Genomic DNA, 22,021 nt, shown 5'->3' on the forward strand with positions numbered 1-22,021 from the left:
GGCTTTAGAGTCTTTTTATGAGGGTTCATAGAGGGCATCTTTCCCATTATCCAACGACAAGGAAGAGTATTATAAGTAGAGTGTAGTTGTATAGTTTTTTGATGTATGAAACATGTAATTTCTTTACCTAGCTTAAGGATACAAAACCTTGGTACTAATATTGCAAACATACTAACTAATGGGTTATACTTTTGTTGATTCTTATATATAGCTACCACTCATATAAAGAACTTGCCAAGTAAATGTGCCTGCATGCATGCACATGTGTGCATGTGCACGCACACGCACACGCGCGCGCGCACGTGTGCGCACACACACACACACACACACAGAGAGAGAGAGAGAGAGAGAGAGAGAGAGAGAGAGAGAGAGAGAGAGAGAGAGAGAGAGAGAGAGAGAGAGAGAGAGAGAGAGAGAGAGAGAGAGAGAGAGAGAGAGAGAGAGAGAGAGAGAGAGAGAGAGAGAGAGAGAGTGTGTGTGTGTGTGTGTGTGTGTATGCATGTGCATGCGTGCATGTGTGTGTCCAATGGTTGATCTTATTGGATCCATAAGTATACCAAAAAACTTTAACATAACTCAAATCTTCACTCATAGGATGAAGGCGGAAAGAGCAAAACTTTGAAGTCTCAATTCTTCATACGGAGGATTACATGTGTCGTGAGAGGCTTGGAATGCCAAGTTCAACTACTTTGAAATTGGCTAATACGTTACATTAAGTTTAGCCTTCTAGATGGAGCACAAACATTGACACAAGGCCCTCCAATTTAAAGCCACCTATCGTGGCCTTACTCTCACTTTGCCATGATTTTGAGATAGTTGCCAAGGCCCCCCATATGAATTAGACAAATTAAGATGGCTTATTGTGGGGATCGAACCAAGTCTTTCACACATGCATTTAGTCGTGTTACCAACTTGCCCTTTGGCCATGATTTTAGTGTTTGACTACCTTGGCAGAGGGCATGACAATGTTCAGAGGTTCTAAGAGCAATTCTTTCAAATTTCTCATCACACCTAAACTATTTTCTCTTCTTGCATCACAACCGTAATATTTTCTCCTCCTCTCCTTGCATCCTCTCTTCTCCTATCCAAAGGGTCATTTGGTGCGTTAGATGGATTTCCTTTATCCCTGAGTAGGAGACAGTTCCATCGTCAAGGTTAGGTTTTCCCGCAAGGTTTTGCTGTCGAGCGCCTGCAGCCATGGATTCTGCTGCCGCGGCAGCTACGGGTGAATGGCAGGGAAGCCTTGCCCCCCAAGGCCAGTCTAGGGCTTCCAGATGGAGCGATGCGCCACCCCCTGGTGCGCCTGATACCAGAGGCCATGGCTCCTCTGCCCTAGAACCCCCATTCAAGAAGGTCAGAAACGACCCCCCGATAGACCCCGATGCATCAAACCCTCCCTACACAGAAGGCCCTCCCGGCCTCCCTTATCCAGCTTCGGGAGCTCCTGCGCCTAGCTACGGTGCTGCTAGCTATGGCGGGACAGGTGGTTATGTGCCAGCACAGACAGCGAGCTTTCAGAGCTATGGTGGCGGATCACAAAGCCAGACTTCCTCGGGTTTTGCCCCTGGCTCAGCAAAAGCTAACGGTGCTCTTTTCTATAAAACAAAGCTCTGTACAAAGTTCAAGATCGGGGCTTGCACTTTCAACGAGCGCTGCCACTTTGCACATGGCACAGAAGAGCTCCGAAGGCCACCACCCGTTGGTTTGGATTCTATGATGCCTGGTCCAGGAGGCAGCACAGGGGGTGTGCCTGGGGGATCTTTTTCTGCTAACTCAGGGCAGCCTAAAAAGACTAGGCTCTGCAGGTATTATGCAGAAGGGCGTTGTACATATGGTGACCAGTGTAACTTTTCCCATGGTAACGAGGATGTGCCGCAGAAAACTCCAGGCATGGATTTTGGAGGTGCAGGGAATACTGGTGCAATGGGAATGGGTGCACGAGCTACAACTGCCTCTCGGCCTAATTATAAAACCCGACTTTGCACCAGGTGGGAGAAGGGGGAAGCTTGCGAGTATGGAGATAGGTGCCATTTTGCCCACGGGCCTGCAGGTAGTCATATTCCCATTGCTTTAAGCTGTTCTTCTGTCTGTAATGAAGCCATGAGTTAGGATGAGTTAATGATGTTGGGTTTTTTCTCAGGTTGATATGTGTCACGGTTGCATTTTGATTAGGCTTGCTCTTGCATGCTTGTTAATTGCATGGATCACATGAAGAAGGAATGAATTGTTCATGTGAACTTGACTTTTATCAAGGATTAAAAAATTGAGACTTTCCTTCTTTGAGAGATGTACATCTCCTACGGGTTCAGTTGCTTCTTGGAAGCTTTGTTCTTTTACTCAAGAACAGCTGACATTGATTCCTTTGCACAATAGATAGAGTCCTTAGAAGTAATAGAATGAGAGCCCTTTTATCTAACAAAACTATTCAAAGCATAGGAACGTATGGTGAATGCCTTGCAAGTTAGTCGTGATAGTAAATTGGCCCAAAAGATGAACTCAAGAATTTGCAAGGGATGAAAAAGCATAGGCGAGTAAGTTTGAGAAGAATTGCAATGTGTAGTGGAAAATCATGAGAAATGTGAGAACCATGGTTAGTTTGTATTCATTGAAATGGTTTTAAGTGTGAACACAACATTTGACAATAAATCTTGGGTTGGGTGTAGTCTCTATCAATATTCATCTAGATAATCAAAAGAAACTTTGTTGCTTGCTTTTGGATACATCTTTTTGTTATCTTGATCTATATTTCCACATGTAAATCGATTGAATAGTTCACTCCACCATTGAAATGGATTTGCTTTGGAATATTCTCATATATTAGTGATCGTACGTGCCTCTTGTATAATGTGTATAATCATATGTATTGTTTTATCGAATTAAAAAATATTTTTAAAGTAAATTTTACTATCACATTATTTTTTATTTTTGAAGCCTTGTATTGGAGTGTATCTATTTAAAGTTTGTTTGGTAATGGCAAGTTTGTAACCAAATATAGGATGTCTTATTAATGGAGGTTTTCTTAATATTTCGAAGAATCCTTTTCATTGATATTGAAACGATTTACATATATTCAAAGAAATTTTCTAGTTGTCTAAGTCCATAATTGGATTGGTGGAGGAATAATCTATGGCAAAATGGGTGGGTTTTACTTGGAAGAAATTGATGTTTATGCATGATATTGTTGTTTTTACTAAATGGCATATTCGAGAAATGTGCCATGCAAAATTGCCTTAAGTAGTGAGCTATTGGGTAGAAACTAGTGTATGACATTGCTGTCTTCATTGATTATGAGTTCTAGAGACACCTTAGTTTTTAACTTCAAGCATATTCAATGAGCAGTTATAAAGCTTGAGTATCCCTATTGTATACGTTGAGCAATGGTTTCATGTGGATCCCATGATATAAAAATTAAATATATATCAAGCTATGACTTGCTTTCAATGCTCATGGATCAAGCATTCTAAAAACTAGAATCGTTAGTATATAAAAGGCCGAGTAAGTTTTATATCACATAAAACTATAAGAATATAGACGTTCATGTTCATACAATTGTAGTATTGATTTTTCCTTAATCATTGTCTCCATCTCAGACTCTAAGATTATAGGAAAGTTTGAAAGGCTACGTGTCTCCTCTAGTATTGACAATATAGACCTAGATAGTGCCTTCCAAGTGGTGGATTGGCTCACGCACTCCATCCATTGCATGCCCACAAACTCTTCTAACTAGCTGCAATATGTGCACTCCTCCTTGGGATGAGATATCATCTCCTTGTATAAATTTTACGATAACATTCAATGTTGTATATGATATTCAATTAGTTTGTAAATATAATGCATGATTTGATACACACTTTTCTTACCGTTTGCTCAAAGTCTGAGGTCGCTTGATCAATGATCTCTGATTGCCGAAGCGTCGTACGTATTCTATAGATAAGCGATGCTTTCGTTTGATTGCCAACTTGCATTGAGAGCAAGGACTCGCGATAGTCTTCGTTCTCGGATAGGGTTGTAATGACTTGATTAATAAATAATTATAGCAATTGTGAAATTCATTTAATTGGAAATGCATCATTTACCACTTTAATCTTGGATAGTGGACAGCTTGTTGGCCTCGACATTGGTGTCCCTTGTGGTATTTCTTTAGCTTGTGTTGCAAATGGATAGAGTATAATTGAGATTCTTCGATCTTCTCAACTAATCCAAGCGTCTATTGCTGTCAAAACTGACCACCAAGGCTCCAAACCAATTTGCCTCTTGTTTTGCTGGGAGATTTGCCTTCACCTTGCTTCTTGAAAGACAAATTAAGTCCCAAATCTAATATCAGTTGGTTGGCGTTTTGAATCTTCTTGAAAATTTTTAAATTCACCTAGTGAAATTCAAGTCCTAGGCTCTCTTTTTTGAGCGTGTATCGTAGGGTGGTTGTCAAACCCTAATGTTTACCGTAAATTAGGGTTTACAACAGGGATTTTCTAATATCTCCACCTTTGATGACTCAAATGGCTAGATTTTACTCAAATAGCTTGAGAGACAGTTGTAGGATGAGAGAGAAGGTTATAGAGAGAAATTTCAAAGTTTCATTGTGAGAAAGGCTGAAAAATTGATGTTGCCCTTTTGAAACAGCCTTGAAAGCTGTCATCTATAGGTTAGGATGACCAATAAGGTTGTTGCTTCCTCTTGTATGCTATTACTTGCACCTTGAGGGCTCCAGATTGTTGTCACTTGCTGTAGGATTGATCCTTGGTATTTGCAAATCACATCAGGAGCATCTCCTTGTTCTCTAATAGCCTTCTTCTTTCTCACAATGGTTGATATATGCTTCCACTAGTTCCAAAAAAACCTTTTCTCCACTTGTATGGGTAAGTTTGGTCAAGTGACAGTCTTCTAATTCCATTTTTTAGTATTATTTAGCTTATTAAATTAATTTTCAAAACATTAATTCTAAAATTATTCTATTTCTTAAAAAATAATTCCACTATCAAATATTTAATCTAGTTGGGCCAATTTGTCTTTCAAGTATCATTGAGTAGTTATTAGCTCTTAGATCGGCATTAATTAATTAATTTAATGTCTAATCTATAATGTTACCACATATATTAGTGGCTAATAAATTAGTCTAGGCCAAAATATGACATTGAGTACCATCTAGTATTTGTCAAGCTTAACTCGTTATAATTTTTACCTTTGACATTAATTGATATCTTGAAGTCTTGGGTTTCACATTGTGAAATAATCAACTTGCACCTCATATGTGTATGTCATATTTGCATATTTGATCGGCTTTTAATCAAATGCTAAGCAAAGCAATATAATTTCACATCCTTGTGACAGACCATCTCCTTGAAATCCTTGTAATTGTTCTCGATTGCATTGCAATGTCCCAAAGCATCCGTTGCTACTACTAGAAATATATGCCCGCATTGTTGTCAAACAACATGTGCACCTATTGCTTAATCATGCTCATGCTTTTCGCATGTGAAATTTTGGTCACTTAAACCAATTAAATTCCATACACTTAAATCATAGCCATTGTTAAAACCATAAAGAATGTCTCGACATGCCAAAACCTAACATTGTTCTGTAATATTGTTCTAACCACTAAGGCATTGCAATGCATAAACTGAGCGTAAACAACACCTTATAGCAATGATGCACAATATGATAGTATAGATCAATTGCAAACCACATGTAACTTATGCAATTATGTTTCTTTTACATGACCTACAATTGTACATGGTATGCCATCCATGTGTTCTATACATGCCTTGTAGATGTACATCATATCGAAATGTATATTCTATACATTTTATACATATCAATAATGTTGCAAATGTATATCACATTGAAATGTACATTGCATATATTCCATACATGTCAACCTTTCAAATATATAGTTTCAAAGCCTAGTTGCAAACCATATCATATGTATACCAATTCACAGTGATTGGTACATTGAATAGTGATTCCAATGGTAGAAATATTGTCATTATATAGTATATTGGATACAAACCAAGTACATTTGAGATTCACTACATGAGCGAGTTGTTCCTCACGAGGGGATTGGAGGTGCAACCTTGAGCATTAGACAATACTCTGGACGTTCTATGCTATGTTGAACGTGAACGAGTTTGATCCAAAATCAGCTCTAATTGAAACACATAAAGTAAAGTGTATCATTGGGGATGATTTGCTAGGCCACCACCCTCCATCTAGTTGCATTTTTTCATAGGTGAAACAATGTTGAAGTTTCATTTAGAAGCACATGGAAACTTAACCTCTAACTTTGCTTGCCTCAAATCCTCCACTAGGTTTTAGACCCTTTTATCTCTTAAGCATTGTGATGCTTTATACTCACACATTATTGCAATTCCAGCTTAACTAGTATGCAACGTTGCATTCAATTGATTAGTGTAAGTAGATATGTTGGTTCATAGCTGGGTCTGTGCATGTGATTGGGTGGGCTTGGGCATCAAGATCTTTTCATGATTATTTTGGTATTTTATTTGACTTTTTATGATGGCTATTTTGGCATTTTATGTTGGCCAATCAGTATTAAATGCTGGCCAACTTGCTGCCATGTATAGCATTATTTTGGCCTATTTATCTGGACTCCTCCTCCGCACTTCATCTATTATTTGTCATTCACAATCCTTGCTAGAGAGAAGTTGGTGTTGATGCCTTATAGTTAGTGACTCATATTAGTTCTATAGTCTCATGTCTTGTTATATGGATTCCATTTCTTGAGCATTCTTCTGAGTTCTCTTCTTTTGTAGCGTTCGTCTTTTCTGTGTGTCTTGTGTTCAGCGGTCTATTTCAGCATACATATGCGCTTCCATTGTTGCATCCACTTTTGACATGGTATGAGATTGCAGGATCTATGCTATGCTTATGTTTTTCTACTATTTATATGTCTATTTTACCCTTTCTGATTAGATGACCTGCTCTTGATTGATTTCGGTCTATTTGTGGTCTACTGCAGCTTGCGTTTTCTGCACAGAAATCTTTGTTTTTGGTTTGTGTGAGCATTTAGCCCTGTTTTTGTTAGTTTGCTGCATTTATTACTTAATTCAGCTTGTGTTTTGGTTTTTTGACCTTGACTATTGGGTGGGCGATTGTGTGTATAAGTTGTTTTTTGCTGTTTTGGCATTTTTTGAATGTATTTTTCACTTCTTATAGTGGTTTCTCTTTCCTTCCAATCAGATTTTGGTTTCACTGCATGTGAACTGCCATTTTGTGAAATCTTTGCTATTGGTTTGACAAATTTCTCTCTTTGTTCACCTTCTATCCTCTATATTCTCTTCCTATCCTCTCTAGATGGCTCCTCTGTGCACTTCTACTGATGATAAGTTACATGGCCCTTACTATCTAACATGGGAGTGTCGTTATGAAAGGCTACTTTGTACAAAAGTGATTGTAGTACATTGTTTGTGGAGCTATTGCGCGTCCTAAGTGTGCTTTTTAGTCCCCAAAGATTTTGATGAGGACAACCATGAGGAAGCTGGGCTTACATGGGATACAGATGATATGTGTGCCTATTTTGCTATTATTTGATATATTTCTAAAGAAGTTTTACGGGTAGTTATTCCTATAGGACGTCCTCAGAAGTATTGGCGAAGCTTTAAATGTTGTATGAGGCATCTTTCACCATGCGAGCAGTGATATCTTATCAATAGCTCCAACAAATGGAGTTCGAGCCTAAGGACACAATTCAATCTTTTTTGCTTTGTGTTACACAAGTACAAGACTAGCTTCGACACATATAGTCTGTTCTTACAGAGTCGCATCTTGTAGGGACAATACTCTACAAGCTCCCCCTGTAGTTTAATGGAGTGGCCAATGCTTTAAGGGCGCAGACATTCTTGACACCTTTGAGCATTAACCATATGTCCTCCATGCTACTTGTGCACAAGGCATCTTTGTGTCTACAGGGCAGTCTTTTGTCTCAATATATAGGTTTTGGCAAGGCTCTTGCAACTTGAGAGAGGGGTGATAGAAAGAAGTCGTCCAAGGTCGAGTGTTATCACTGTGGTAAGAAGGGACACTTGCAGAAGAACTGTCAAGAGCTATTGGCTTTAAGAAAGAAAAAAGAGAAGAAGAAGAAGAAGCAAGATCCGGACTCTTTTGTTGAGTCATCCTCTTCCTTAGACTTCAATTCAGATCCTTCGGCCAAGGTGAAGGCTAAGATGCGGAAGGGATCCTTATTTATTGATTGAAGAAAGGGCTTGGCCATCCCTCTTGCTTTCTAGTATAGGTGATGTGGTTGTCCCTCACAACTCTCTAATGCTAGAGAGAGTGTGAGGGTTGTGAGATGGTGTGGGTGAATCTTATCTATACATGTATATCAGTGCATAGGTTTCCAAAAGGGACATCCACGACGCATTGATTGAAGATTGACATGTTCACACCTCGGAGCCGAGATTGATATCCAAGTTCATGATGGGTTGGTAATGGATAGAGAGCGGGATTGGCTCCTCGTCTGAGCTCACATGAGGGTACACTTTGGCTGTCACGGGGACGTGAAATTTTGAGATGCTTTAATCTTACTGATAACATTTGATTAAGTCATTAATTAAATGTGCAAGGTTGTTTAGCACATGTGATGCACATGGCAGTTGTTTCATGGTAATAGGTCTTCGAACTCGAGGATGTAGTGGGTATCAAAGGCAAAAGTTGTAATAAGTTATGCCAACTGGACTTTGGTGGTCAGTTGGTGTTAGTTTTGACCCCAGGATAGTTATTTCGCCAATAAGTGTTGATGGTGACACTAGGGACTAGTATTAATTAATTAATTAATACCAGTCTAAGAGTCAACAGAGGTTATGGACCACTCCGGGTTGCAAATGGCCTAGCCAATTTTATTATGGATGGGCACATTTAATTGTGGGCAGGGTTAAAAGGGCTGAAATTAGTTTTCAAGATTATTTAATTTTGAAAATTAATTAAATGGTTGGATAATGCCAAAAAATGGGTTTAGAAGGCTTGTGCCATTCGGTTAGTTTACAACGAGAGAGAGAGAGAGAGAGAGAGCTGTTGGTCCATTTTTTGAATAAAGAACAACAATTTGCTGTAGAAGATAGCCATTTGGGGGCCTTACCAAGCAGGGGACAACAAGGAGTCACCACCTTGGGACCCGTGCCAACAGAAGGCATCATACACTGAAATCAACACTTGAAATTCATGGAATTGATAGGGATTTTAGATGCTAGGCCATCCATTGTGAATTGGGCAACATTTGGCCAGTTGGTGATGATTTCATTTGTGCAATTCTTGGGTGAAAATCAAGGGGAAATTGGCCCAAATTGCTTGTTGATTGTATGTACATTAAGGGGCTTTAGAATCAGCAAAGGAGATTGTGGTATTTCAACTTATACTCAATCCATTAGCAATTAAAGTTAAAGAAACATCGAAAGGGGTGGCAATTTTGGGGCCAACCGAGTGTCTATTGTCCAAGATTATTAAGGTAAATTGTGCATTTCAATTTATGTTTATTTGTTGATTATTCTAATTAAGTGCTTAATCAGTAAATTACCAGTCTCTCCAACTAGGAAGATTGGTTTCATTGGTGGTTTGGCCAAATGCGAGGAATTCATGGTCGCATATGTTTATAGACGGTTTGTGCACCCACGGCTTAGGTATCCATTATTCTACTTTGGTGGCCATTGTTGTATATACTATGATTGGACATTATCATTGTATATTGTATTGTATTAGATCAGCTATGATCTGAGAGAGGGTGTTAGTAGATATGTTAGATCATAGCTGAGTTTGTGCTTATGATTCAATGGGCTAGGGCATCAAGATCTTTTCTTGATTATTTAGGCATTTTATGATGGCTATTTTGGCATTTTTGGCTGACTAGCATTAAAGGTTGGTCAGCCTATTGGTATTTATGACATTCTTTTAGCCTCTTCATTTAGGCTCCTTCACACTCCATCACTTATCTATCATTCACAGGTTCTTACCAGAGAGCTGCCAGTGCCTTCACAGGTAGTGACTCACATTGGTTTTGTATTGTCTCATGTCTTGGTATATGGATTCCATTTCTTGAGTTCAAGCTCATTCACACTCCATCACTTATCTATCATTCATAGGTTCTTACCGAACAGCGGAGCGGATGCCAGTGCTTTCACAGCTAGTGACTCACAGTGGTTTTGTATTGTCTCATGTCTTGGTATATGGATTCCATTTCTTGAGCATTCTTTTGAGTTCTCTTCTTTCATTATGCTTCTCTTTTCTCTTTGTCTTGTGTTTAGTAGTCTATTTCAGCATACGCATATGCTCTCGTTGCTGCATCCACTTTTGACAACTAGCCCCTTGTACCTTACCTTGATATGCTAGGAGCCCCAAATGCATTAGAAAACATTCTTGTTTGCATACTTTGTGTTATATTAATAAGGTAAATTACGGGAAACATGCGCGAGAGACGACCGTCCGGGGACCTTGGGCGCTTGAACGGGGTTTAGGGGGAGCCTAGAATGAACTAGAGTCCAAGAATAGTAGGACTCACTAAAGGTTGACGGCTGTCAGTTGGATTACGAAGAGAGTTGCCAGCAACTATCTAGGCAAGGTTGGGAGGAGAAACAAGTCTCGTGCCACTATTCATCTTGAAATCAACTCTTAGTGAGTTGGGTTTCACTTGTTTCCACGTTTTCATTTCTGCTCAGCGTATCATTGGTATAAGAGCCACCATCGCGCTCTGCTTCAGTCGTCGGAGCCGTCGGGTCCTGTTTCAGCCGTCGGGTCCTGCTTTTGTCAGTTTCTCACGAAGGCTTTCTTCGGTGTCATACGGGCCAGGCGACTAGACGGTACCCCATACGTTACACGGGTCTGCCGTGAAGATAGTCGTCACACGTTACCCGTCATCCGTCATATTGGCTGTAGGGAGTTATACAACGTGAAGCGGGTGCCCCATACGTCACACGTGTTACGGCCGCAGTGAGTCATACACGATTGATTTCGAAGCGCAGTTATTGGACGGCAGTCAAACCTGTCACTAGCTAGACAAAGCCAGTCGGACCAGTCTCACATGTAGAAGGCGTACAGATGGTTCACGTGACCATTGGGAAGGGGTGTATTTAGTCCCCTCCTTACTAGGTGTTTCTGCCAATAAGCCTCACTCATCGGGGTTATTATTAAAAGCCAGCAACAGTTGCCCTATCACTATAACCAGGGAAGTACTTCACTTTGTACGCAAATTTCTTATATTTGCTTTCCAGTTCCAATGTATTAATGGAAGGGAAAGGGAGAGAGGGAGTAATTGGGGGTTCTAATTCTGGGAACCACCCTATGGTAGATCCCCATGAAACGGAGATGCAAGAAGAACAATGGGAAGAATTTTTTGCCACACGAGAACAATTTGATGATCTAACTGCTCATATGCAAGCACAGGGGGTTCAAATAGAATTTTTAACTCAAACACTCACCGAAATAAAATCTCAATTAACTTTATTACTAGAAAGGGATAAAAATAGGATAGAAACCTTGGATATCCTATCTTCATCGAAAGATTTGGATATGACTATGCGAGATCCTAAGGAACCCCACCACAAGTTGAGGGATAATCCCGTTTTAAAAGATATGAAACCCCCTCAGTTTCACGGGGAGGAAAAAGATAGAAATAAAGACACTATCTTTAATTTTCTTCCAAAAATGGAAAGATTTGCACAATCTTAAAAATACTCCACCACATCTCCAAGCGCTGGAGGCTAGTTTAACTTTGGGGCCAAAGGCGTATAAATGGTGGCAAACTTTAAAGGAGGCAAATAAAATACCTGAAACTTGGGCTCAATTTGAATCGATCATTTTGAAAGAATTCCTTCCTGAAAATGAAATGGAAAGAAATTGGGAAGATTGGGATTATGCCAGACAAAAGGGAAGACCCTTGCTGACATATTTGGAGGAATATCGTGAGATAATCCTCAAATTGGAAGGAATAGATGAATTTCAAAAGACAAGAGGATTCATTAGGGGACTAGATAAGGCCTGTAAAAAGAAAGTGAAAAGGAGTTCACCTAAGATGCTTAAAGGGGCAATTAAATTTGCATTAATCAATGAAGATAGTACGCGTCCAGGTATACTCACTAGTCTCGTTGATACGGAGCCCAAGACTAAAGAATTGGAAACCTCAAAATTTGTAGGCAAATTTAAAAAAAAAAAGCAAAATTTTAAGGGCAAGAAACAACCTTTTGAAAAGAAACAATTTGTAAGGCCAAAGTTAAGTCCAGATGACTTTGATAAGGCCAAAAAAGAAAAGCTGTGTGCTGCTTGGAATTGCCCTCAAAGGAAAAAGAGGAAAGGGTAAAGGAAAGGATAAGGACAAGGGCAAGGGAAAATAAAAACAAATCCATGTAGTGCAGACTCTAGAATTAAAGGGGCATGAAAAGTATAAATCCTTAGAGGTTTTGCACAAGGATGTACGACACAGGTGTTGTATGTCAACTTCTATGTGGCAGCCTACTTTTGGGCCACATGATTTAGTTAGAGTGCATGGATTGATAGCTGGAAAGAGGGTTAGAGTCATGATTGATGACTCCGCTACCCACAATTTCATAAATTATGCACTTGTCAAAAAATTGAAACTTCCCCAACGAAAGAGCGGGCATCAATATGTTGTTCGTATGATGCCAGGTCAGGATAATAAAATATGGGATACAATGGTATCCAATTTGGAAATTGAGATCCAAGGATATAAAGATAAACTTGATTTTCAAATTATGAATATGGAAAGAGCCGATATTGCTTTAGGGAGGGAGTGGCTGTGGGGATTGGAACCATCCTTAAAACGTAGTTATCATCATAATACACTGGAATTTGAAAGAAATGGTAAAGACTTTTGTGATTTAAGGTGAACATGAAGTATCTGATAATTCTTTGTTGTGTTCCACTGAAGTTCAGAAGCTGATAAAGAAGGAAGCTTGTGAGGTATATATGTTATGGTCTCTTCTTGTATAAAACACTTTTACTTTTTGTAATATAAAGCAACAATTTTCTTATGTTTGTGAGTTGAATGTAAGTAAAGAATTAAGTGGTTTGTTAGATGAATTTAAAGATGTGTTTCCTTTTGATTTACCAAGTGGCCTTCCACCAGATAGGGGTGATATAAATCACCCAATTGACATAAATAATGATACACACCCTATTTCTAAACCACCTTATAAGTTAAGTGAAATACATCACCAAGAAGTTGAAAGATAAATTAAGGATTACCTTGATAAAGGGTTTATACAACCCAGCAATTCACCTTGGGCTTCGCTAATTTTATTGGTAAAGAACAAAGATGGTTCTATGCGACTTTGTGTTGATTATAGAGCACTTAATAAGATCACAGTGAAGAATAAATTTCCTATGCCCAGAATGGAAGATCTTTTTGATCAATTACAAGGGGCAAAATTCTTCACAAAGATAGACTTAAGATGAGGCTATCACCAAGTAAGAATTAACGCACAATATGTTCCTAAGACAACATTTCGTACTAGATATGGGCATTATGATTTTTTGGTGATGCCTTTTGGCCTCACTAATGCACTAGCTACCTTTATGAAGCTGATGAATAGTGTGTTACGGCCCTATCTAGGACATTTTGTAGTAGTCTTCGTGGATGATATCTTGATCTTTAGTAAATCAAGAGAAGAACATTTGGAACACTTACGATTGGTATTCCAATTGTTGAGAACACATTCCCTTTATGCAAAGAAAACTAAATGTGAATTCTTCGCACAAGAGATTAAATATTTGGGGCATATTATCTCGAAAGAGGGAATCAAGACGAATTCAGAAAAAGTAAGGGCAATTATTGAATGGCCATCTCCAAGGAACCTGGAAGAGCTGTAGATCTTCCTAGGTTTATCTGGATTTTATCGTAGATTCATTCGAGATTATGCCAAAATAGCTATTCCAAATTGGGGAACAGACCAAAATGAAAGTTTTTAAAAACTTAAGGTGGCTATTGCTACAGCTCCAGTACTATTAATTGTGGATCCCAATAAACTGTTTGTGGCTGAAGCTGATGCCAGTGATAAGGCGATAGGCGCGGTCTTATTACAAGAAGGTCGACCAGTTGCTTTTGAAAACAAGAAATTAGACCTTGCAAAACATAATTATTCTGTTTATGAGAGGGAGCTGTATGCAATAGTATATGCAATGAAGAAATTGAGGCACTATTTGTATGGTGCCAAACTTTTGATCCTGTCGGATCATGAAAGCATTAAGTGGCTTAATGACCAACCGGATCTACAAGGGCGTAAAGCCAGATGGGCCGAAACCCTCCAAGAGTTCGACTATGAGATAAGGTATAGAAAAATTAAGTATAATATAGTAGTTGATGCACTCAGCAGAATGCCCATCATAAATGAATTGAGTTTTACTCAGTTCACGTCCGATTTGCTTGAATCCTTAAAAGGGAAATGCCAGGTTGATCCAGCATATTCCAACATATGGGAAGCGATAGAAAATGGGGATCCAAATGGAAGGGCCTCCACTGAGGAAGGAATATCTGAGGATGTTCAACAAGGAAATGAAGCATCAGGGGTTGCTCAAATTAGATTCAAATGGAAGAATTTTACAATTGATAATGGTTATTTACTCTACAAGGGTAGGGTATGTGTTCCGAAAGATGAAGAAATAAGGCACCAGATACTCTTTGAGTGTCATGATATCCCTAGCGCGGGACATCCATGAGTTAATAAGACTTATAGTCTTATTAAAAGGTAGTTCTATTGGCCTGGAATGAATAAGGACGTCCTTGACTATGTGGTCAAATGTAATAAATGCTAGGTTAATAAAGCTGAAAGATTGAAAATGGGAGGACTTCTCCATCCATTAGAGATTCCTTCAGGAAAATGGGAGAGTATCTCCATGGACTTTATTGTTGCATTATCCAGAACACAGAGGGGGCACGACTCTGTGTGGGTGATTGTGGATAGGTTAACCAAAATGGCTAGGTTTATTCCAACTTCAACTGATGTTAAAACACCAGAATTGGCTAGATTGTTCGTAGAGAACATATATTGATTATATGGCCTTCCGGCAAATATAGTTTCTGATCGGGATAGAAAATTTGATAGTCAATTTTGGCGTGTGGTATTTAGAAAGTTGGATACTAAACTTAGCATGAGTATGGCGGATCACGTGCAAACAGATGGGCAAACTAAAAGGGTTAACCAAATTCTTGAAGATATGCTCAGGGCATATGTAAGTAAAAGGCAAACTAATTGGGAAGAGTATCTACCGATAGCAGAGTTTGCATATAATAGTGTCAAGCACTCTTCCACTGGATATAGTCCATTTATGTTAATGTATGTGTTTCAGCCCAGAGCCCCTCATGCAATAGGATTGCATAAGGAAAAGGTTTAGGTAGCCAAGGACTTTTTGGAGGATATGAATAGTATGTTAAAATTTGCTTAAGAAAATATTAAGAAAGGTCAAAATCGAGCTAAAGCTTATGCAGATCCTCACCGAAGAGACATATCCTTTGAAGAAGGAGAATTGGTCTATCTTAAAGTGCCTGAACAAACTAAAACCATGAAAACGGGACGATGTCCAAAGCTTTCACCCAGGTATTGTGGTCCTTTCACAATACTTAAAAAGGTGGGAGAATAGGCTTACAAGCTCCAACTACCTGATAGTAGTAAAATACATCCAATTTTTCATGTAAGTAAGCTAAGGAAGAAGCTGGGTGATTTGGATAATTTAATCTTAAATGATAACATTGAGGAGCTATTAGATGACCAATCTAATCCACATGAACTAGAAAGAATATTAAATGTTCGTAACAGATGAACAAGGAATACTATTTATCAAGAATGTTTGGTCAAGTGGAAAGATTGTTCAGAAGAAAGCTCAACATGGGAGCGAGTAAGTACCCTAAGAAAAAGGTTTCCCAATTTACAGTTAGACCTACCGAGTATCGTTTTCGAGGACGAAACCGATTCTTAAGGGAAAGGAAATGTTATATTAATAAGGTAAATTACGGGAAAGAGGCGCGAGGGACGACCGTCCGGGGGCCTTGGGCGCCCGAACGGGGTATAGGGGAGCCTAGAATGAACTAGAGTCCAAGAATAGTAGGACTCACTAAAGGTTGACGGCTGGCAGTCAGATCACGAAGAGAGTTGCCAGCAACTATCTAGGCAAGGCTGGGAGGAGAAACGGGTCTCGTGCCACTATTCATCTTGAAATCAACTCTTAGTGAGTTGGGTTTTACCTGTTTCCACGTTTTCATTTCTGCTCAGCGTATCACTTTGGACCATCGTAATACGACTATGCATCGATTTTCCCATTGGCATCATTTGCTTATGCTCACTATTCACATTTGGAATATCATGCTGCTGTATTGACTATTTCTTTGGTGCATCTAGCTATCTTGAAGCTCTTGAAGACGATTTCCTCTTCTTGCCTTTGTTGCCCTCCTTTAAGGGGTTCAAAAGTGCATGAACAGAGGATCATTTGCCAATCGCATAAGCATTTCAGTTGCTGTTCTCAGCTGCGGTCATCAAATTCCTCTCTCTTCTGGTTATTAGCTTCAAGAGACATAGAAGGACCCACATTTTGGTCTAAACCAACATTATTAGTTTGCTGCCCATGCTGTGTGCCATGTCCAAGATCAGGCATTGCATTTTCCCCAACACTTTGTGAATTTTCAGATTGAGAGGCATCATCCCTACTTCATCCCATCCCACTATTTGAAGCATTCTTATTGTAATACTCAGATGAATACAATTTCAGCACTAGAGCAAAGCTTCTGACCTGAAATCAAGTGCCATGGTTCCACCTAGTCAAGGAATTCGATGGTATCCCGACAATGGAACCTTGAAACTAGCCTTTCTTCTTGTAAAGGATGGTAATGACTTGATTAATCAACAATTATAGCATGTAGAAAATTCACACAAACTAGAAATGCACACTTTACCACTTTAATCTTGGACAACGGACAGCTTGTTGGCCCCTAAACTGTAGTTATGGGAAATGGGAAAATAGAAAGAGAAATGGAGACGGGAACAGAAATGAAAATGGCCAAAATTTTGGAGTTTCAAGGAGTTTTCAATAACGAAAGGGATGAGAAAGGCAAAAGTGGAAAGGGGAATGGAAATAGAAATGAAAATAGTGAAGCGGCAAAAATGTGGTATTTCGAGGCGTTTCCAGTAACTATGCCTAAAATTGGCATCCCTTGCGGTATTTCTTTAGCTTGTATTGCAAATGGATAGGGTACCACTGAGATTCTCTAATCTCCTCCGCTAATCCAAGTGCCTTTTGTTGTCAAAACTAACCACTAAGACTTTAAATCAAAATTTCCCTTGGTTTACTTGGGGATTAGTCTTTACCTTGCTCCTTCAAAGACAAATTAAGCCCCAATCTGATACGGGCTGATTGGCCTCTTGAAACTCCTTGAATTCTTTAATTTCAACTGCTGAAATTCAAGTCCTAGGCCCTCAATTTTAAGCATGCATCTTAAGGTGGTTGTTAAATCCTAATTTTTGTTGTAATTTAGGGTTTATAGCAAAGCTTTCCAATATCTCCACCTTTGATGACTCAAATGTCTTTTACCACACGTGAGATGGTATGGCTTCGGTAGTTACTAGGAGAGCTTGGTTGTTCTCAAATGGGTCCTATGACACTTCATTGTGACAATGAGAGTTGCATTGCTTTGGCACGGAACCCAATGTTTTATGCTAGGTCGAAGCACATTGAGATTGAGTACCATTTCATTGGGAGAAGATCTTGGATGAGACCATTGATGTGGTTTACTGCAAGACGGAGGATAATCTTGCAGATTTGTTTTCAAAGGCACTTCCTCAACTTCTTCTTCAACAATACTCTAGATCCCTGTCTTATGCTGCCTCTAGGATTTGAGAGGGGGTGTTAGAAATTAGTCATCCCTTGGACTAACATTTCTTAGGTTACCATTGGTGCAGTCAATTCTCTTGGAGATACTCTCGGAGGGCATTATTCATTATTCCTGTTAGTTAGTGGGAATTTTCAGTAGGCAGAGCATACGAGCAGCCTAATAGGTAGGCAATGATACCATGTGGCAGTTGGAAGGTTAATGGCTGATTATTTTATTCTTTTTTAATGTAGTCGGCAGCTTTTGGATCAAGCTGGCCAGCAAAACTGGCTGCTTGGATTATCTTATTGTAATATTTCCTCCTATTTAGGCCTAGTTGGCAGCCTGGCCTCCTCTTTTACTTTTTTAGGTGTTGGTGGGAGATACGGCTCAAGGAGATACATCAACAGTCCTTGTATATCTACCATCTTCATTTCAGCATTCATTGATTGCAGATTTCTGTGTTCTTCTGTCTCTTTTCGCTCTCCCTTTCTCTTATGTTCATTTTCTTTCAATCTTGTCCATATGCTTCTGCATTTGTTGTGCTTTGACACTTCACGCTTCGGACGGGCATGGCTACTTTCTTGAGCTTGAGTTACAACCTTTCCTTTGGTAGTGGGAATCCGTAACAACAAAGAACACACAATCATAAAAGTAGCAATAGAATTCTCATTGAAGTAGAGGTATTGCATATCCTATGATCTTAGGAGGTATTGCTTGTGTAGGTAGCTAAGAGGAGTCCCAAACCAATAGTGCAAGTTGAAGACTATAAACGCATGAAGTTGGAAATCAAGCTGCCTAGTCGTGTATAGGTGTTAGCACATATGTTAGCTCATGTGTGAGTTTGTGCGTGCAGAGACTGGGCACATTATTTAGGATATTTAGGCATTTTTATTTGTGTTATTTTATGGTCATATTGGGCATTTATTGCTGGCCGACTTGATCATTTTGAGAACATATTTTTATCCTTTTTATTCAGGCTCTTCCTCATTCAGTCAGTCAGTCATTGATCATCACTTGTGGATCTTCTTTTGGGGAGAGGAGCTAGTGTTGGTGCCCACACTAAACCATGCTGAAATGCCAATTGCACACTGCCAATTCTTGCAATGCCACATGTATAGTTGCTTCTCAAGTAGATAACACCATATCTACCACTACTGTAATTAGAAAACCACTCATGGTGTGGTGTCACATGGAATGAGACATGTGAATCAAGAATCCAAGTGTGCATATGTTATCATCAAAATTTGCAATCAATGATTGTGTACTAAAGAAGAAGCAAAAAGTACATCACTGTCACTATCACTTTCATGATTGGCTACATTGACTTTCTCTATCTTCACACTACTCTTCTTTTCATGTTGGTTGTTCCTCAAGTGGATAACATCATGTCTACCACTATTGTAATCAGAAAACCACTCATGGTGTGGTGTCACATGGAATGAGGCACTTGAATCAAGAATCCAAGTGTGCATGTTATCATCAGAATTTGCAATCAATGATTGTGTACTAAAAGAAGCAGCAAAAAGTACATCGCTGCCACTATCACTTTCATGACTGACTACATTGACTTCCTCTATCTTCACACTGCTCTTCTTTGCATGCTAGTTGTCCTTTTTCGCATCTTTTCTATCATCAGTTCTTTTGCCCTTGTTCATCTCTTTCTTCCACTTAAAGGAATCCTGCTTGAAGTGCTCTTTCTTGCCACAATGATGGCACTCCACATTTTTCCCACGAGACTTGCTGTGTGTTTTGTTTTGAATTACCCTTTTGTTGGGATCTCCCTTTAGTATGCAGTGCATTGGAAGACTTGTTTAATGAATTATTTTGTCTATTTAGCTCTTCCATGAGTAAAAAGCTCTCCACATTTGAACATAACAGCATGGCATTGGAGGTACTCATTGTGGTTCTAAAAGTGTATGAAATTTCGGGCAAAGTGCGTAGCAAAAACGTTGCCTTGAACTACTCATCAATGTTAAACTCCAAAGCAATCAATTGGCTGAAAATAGAGTTAAAACTCATTCAAATGTATAGACATGGCTGTATCTTTCTTTATACAAAGGTTCATGAAATTTTTAGGCAAAGTGTATAGCAAAAACGTTGCTGTCCTAAAAGTGTATAAATTTTTAGGCAAAGTGTATAGCAAAAACGTTGCTGTCCTAAAAGTGTATAAATTTTTAGGCAAAGTGCATAGCAAAAACGTTGCCTTGAACTCCTCATCAATGTTGAACTCCAAAGCAATCAGTTGGCTGAAAATAGAGTTAAACTCATTCAAATGTATGGACATGGCTATATCTTCCTTCAAACGAAGGTCCATGAAAATTTTCAACCAATAAACCTTACTTGCCGCACTTTTTTGAGAAAATAGCTTCTCAAGTCTTTGCCACATATCAATTTCTCTATGTTAAATAGCAAAGCGTTTGACAGTGAAAGCTCTATGGTAGAGCGTGCAAGCTCATCTAACTTATCCCACTCATCTTGATCCATGGCTGTTGGTTTTACTTCTTTTGTCTTTATGGGCATCACTTGTTTCTTTTGCACTAAGACATTGTAGCACTAGTTTTGCCATATAGCAAAGCTGTGTGCATCCTCAAGTATCTTAATGTGCAAAATATTGTTGCTATCATTGTTCCCAGCCGTGGTTTACAGCCCAAAAGTGACTCAAAAGTCAATAAATGACCGTCGCACAAATAACCAAGATACAAAACAAGTGCCAATTAGCAATGAAGAACCAAGTAATTGCAGAAATTTCAGATCTGCAAATCAATTTTCAGAGTCACAAAATGTGTGCTAGAGTAAAACACAAGTAATTGCAGATGTGCCACAGGTTAATTTATCAATAGCATGAGAAAGCCCCAAATTTTAGCTGCGATTTTTGCTCCAAATGCATCAATGGGCACAAATTTGACTCACACGGTCAAAAGCCTCAAAATTTCTCTGCTCAAACAGCTCAAATTGATAACTTCCGAGAAGATTCCACAATCCAATTTTGCTAAAATTTCACAAATTTGGCAAAAGCCCTAAATTTGTTTGGGGTCCAATGTGCTTAATTTGCATAGAAATTGTACTACAAGTGCATATCAAGACCAAATTTGACACAAATTTGGAAAATTTTACAAAAGCCCCAAATTTCCCCAGGGTCATGTGTGTCAAAATTTCAGGAAATTTACTTGTCATTGTGCAATTTCCACAATTACTTGAAAAGTGCCAAATTTTGAGACCTAAATGTGCGAATTTCACAAATTTTACTCAACGGAGTAAAATCTTCAAGCATACGTTAGAAGCCTTAAATTCCGGCAGTAAATGCGTACACAATCACTAAGATTTGTCAATTTGTGCATATCTACACGTGACAGCCCACAAAGTTTGCCAAAGCTCAGCTTGGGGACTGCAGCCGAAGTGTCGCCTTCGCCGTGATCTACACCTGACTGCAATGGGCCTACATTGATCCGCAACTGACTGCAGCGTGCGACCTGCACCTTGTGTGACTTGCAACTTGCACTTGAGACGTGTGCCCCGTCTGTGTGTTCTGTGTGACTTGCAAACCGATCAGATTTGAAGGCGATTTGCTGCTCTCTTTTGCGAGGGATGAGCTGACACGGCTAGAGCAAACTCCCAGAAGCGCGCTTGCAATGACCAACACTCTGATATCAGTTTGGAGTGTCCTATGCCCAATGGAGATCAAGGTTGCAGCTGTACGTATGTACGGATCGATCTGTACCGTACGGATCTATAGATTTATTTTTTTTGAAAACCCCTTTTTGACCTTCAACGTACGAATTTGGGGTTATTTTGGAATTTCGCCTACAACGCTTTGTTTCGCTCTGTCTCTGCACATTGTGCACATTGCAACCAGGTAATTATCACGCTCTCTCTCACTCATGGCCTTGATTCCTCATGATGCATCTCTATCTCGTACTATACTCTCTCTCTCTCTCTCTCAAGCGTGAGCGGCCAATGTACTACTTGATTAATCTCGTCTCTTTCTTGCTCCCTCCCGAGTCTCTCCCCCCCCTCTCTCTCTCTCTCTCTCTCTTTCTTTCTTTGGAGTATGCTCTAAGCTGTCTCTCTCTTTCTTTGTGTCACATAGCTTCTAGGATCCAATATGCCGAAGCCATGCAACCCCTACTGGTAGGAGCACACCAATGTCACTGTGCTATTAATACGCCGATCCAAGCTGGTTTTGGCACGCGTAGATGGCGGTACAAG

At 39.4% G+C, this 22,021-nt stretch overlaps 1 protein-coding gene across 1 annotated transcript in view; it reads left to right on the plus strand.

Annotated features, from left to right (window-relative positions):
* Positions 1-1,023: 1,023 nt before the first annotated feature.
* The window catches only part of LOC148017507 (uncharacterized), a 29,294-nt gene continuing 8,296 nt past the window's right edge, over positions 1,024-22,021 (plus strand). Inside the window, exon 1 of the mRNA XM_087663525.1 lies at positions 1,024-2,050. Within this exon, the coding sequence (XP_087519651.1) occupies positions 1,198-2,050 (853 nt within the window). The 5' untranslated portion in view covers positions 1,024-1,197. The remainder of the gene's footprint in view (positions 2,051-22,021) is intronic.

This window comes from Lygodium microphyllum, chromosome 22, assembly GCF_053477565.2.
Source record: "Lygodium microphyllum isolate KBCC chromosome 22, Lygodium_microphyllum_v1.1.10, whole genome shotgun sequence".
In the NCBI taxonomy this organism is placed as follows: domain Eukaryota; kingdom Viridiplantae; phylum Streptophyta; class Polypodiopsida; order Schizaeales; family Lygodiaceae; genus Lygodium; species Lygodium microphyllum.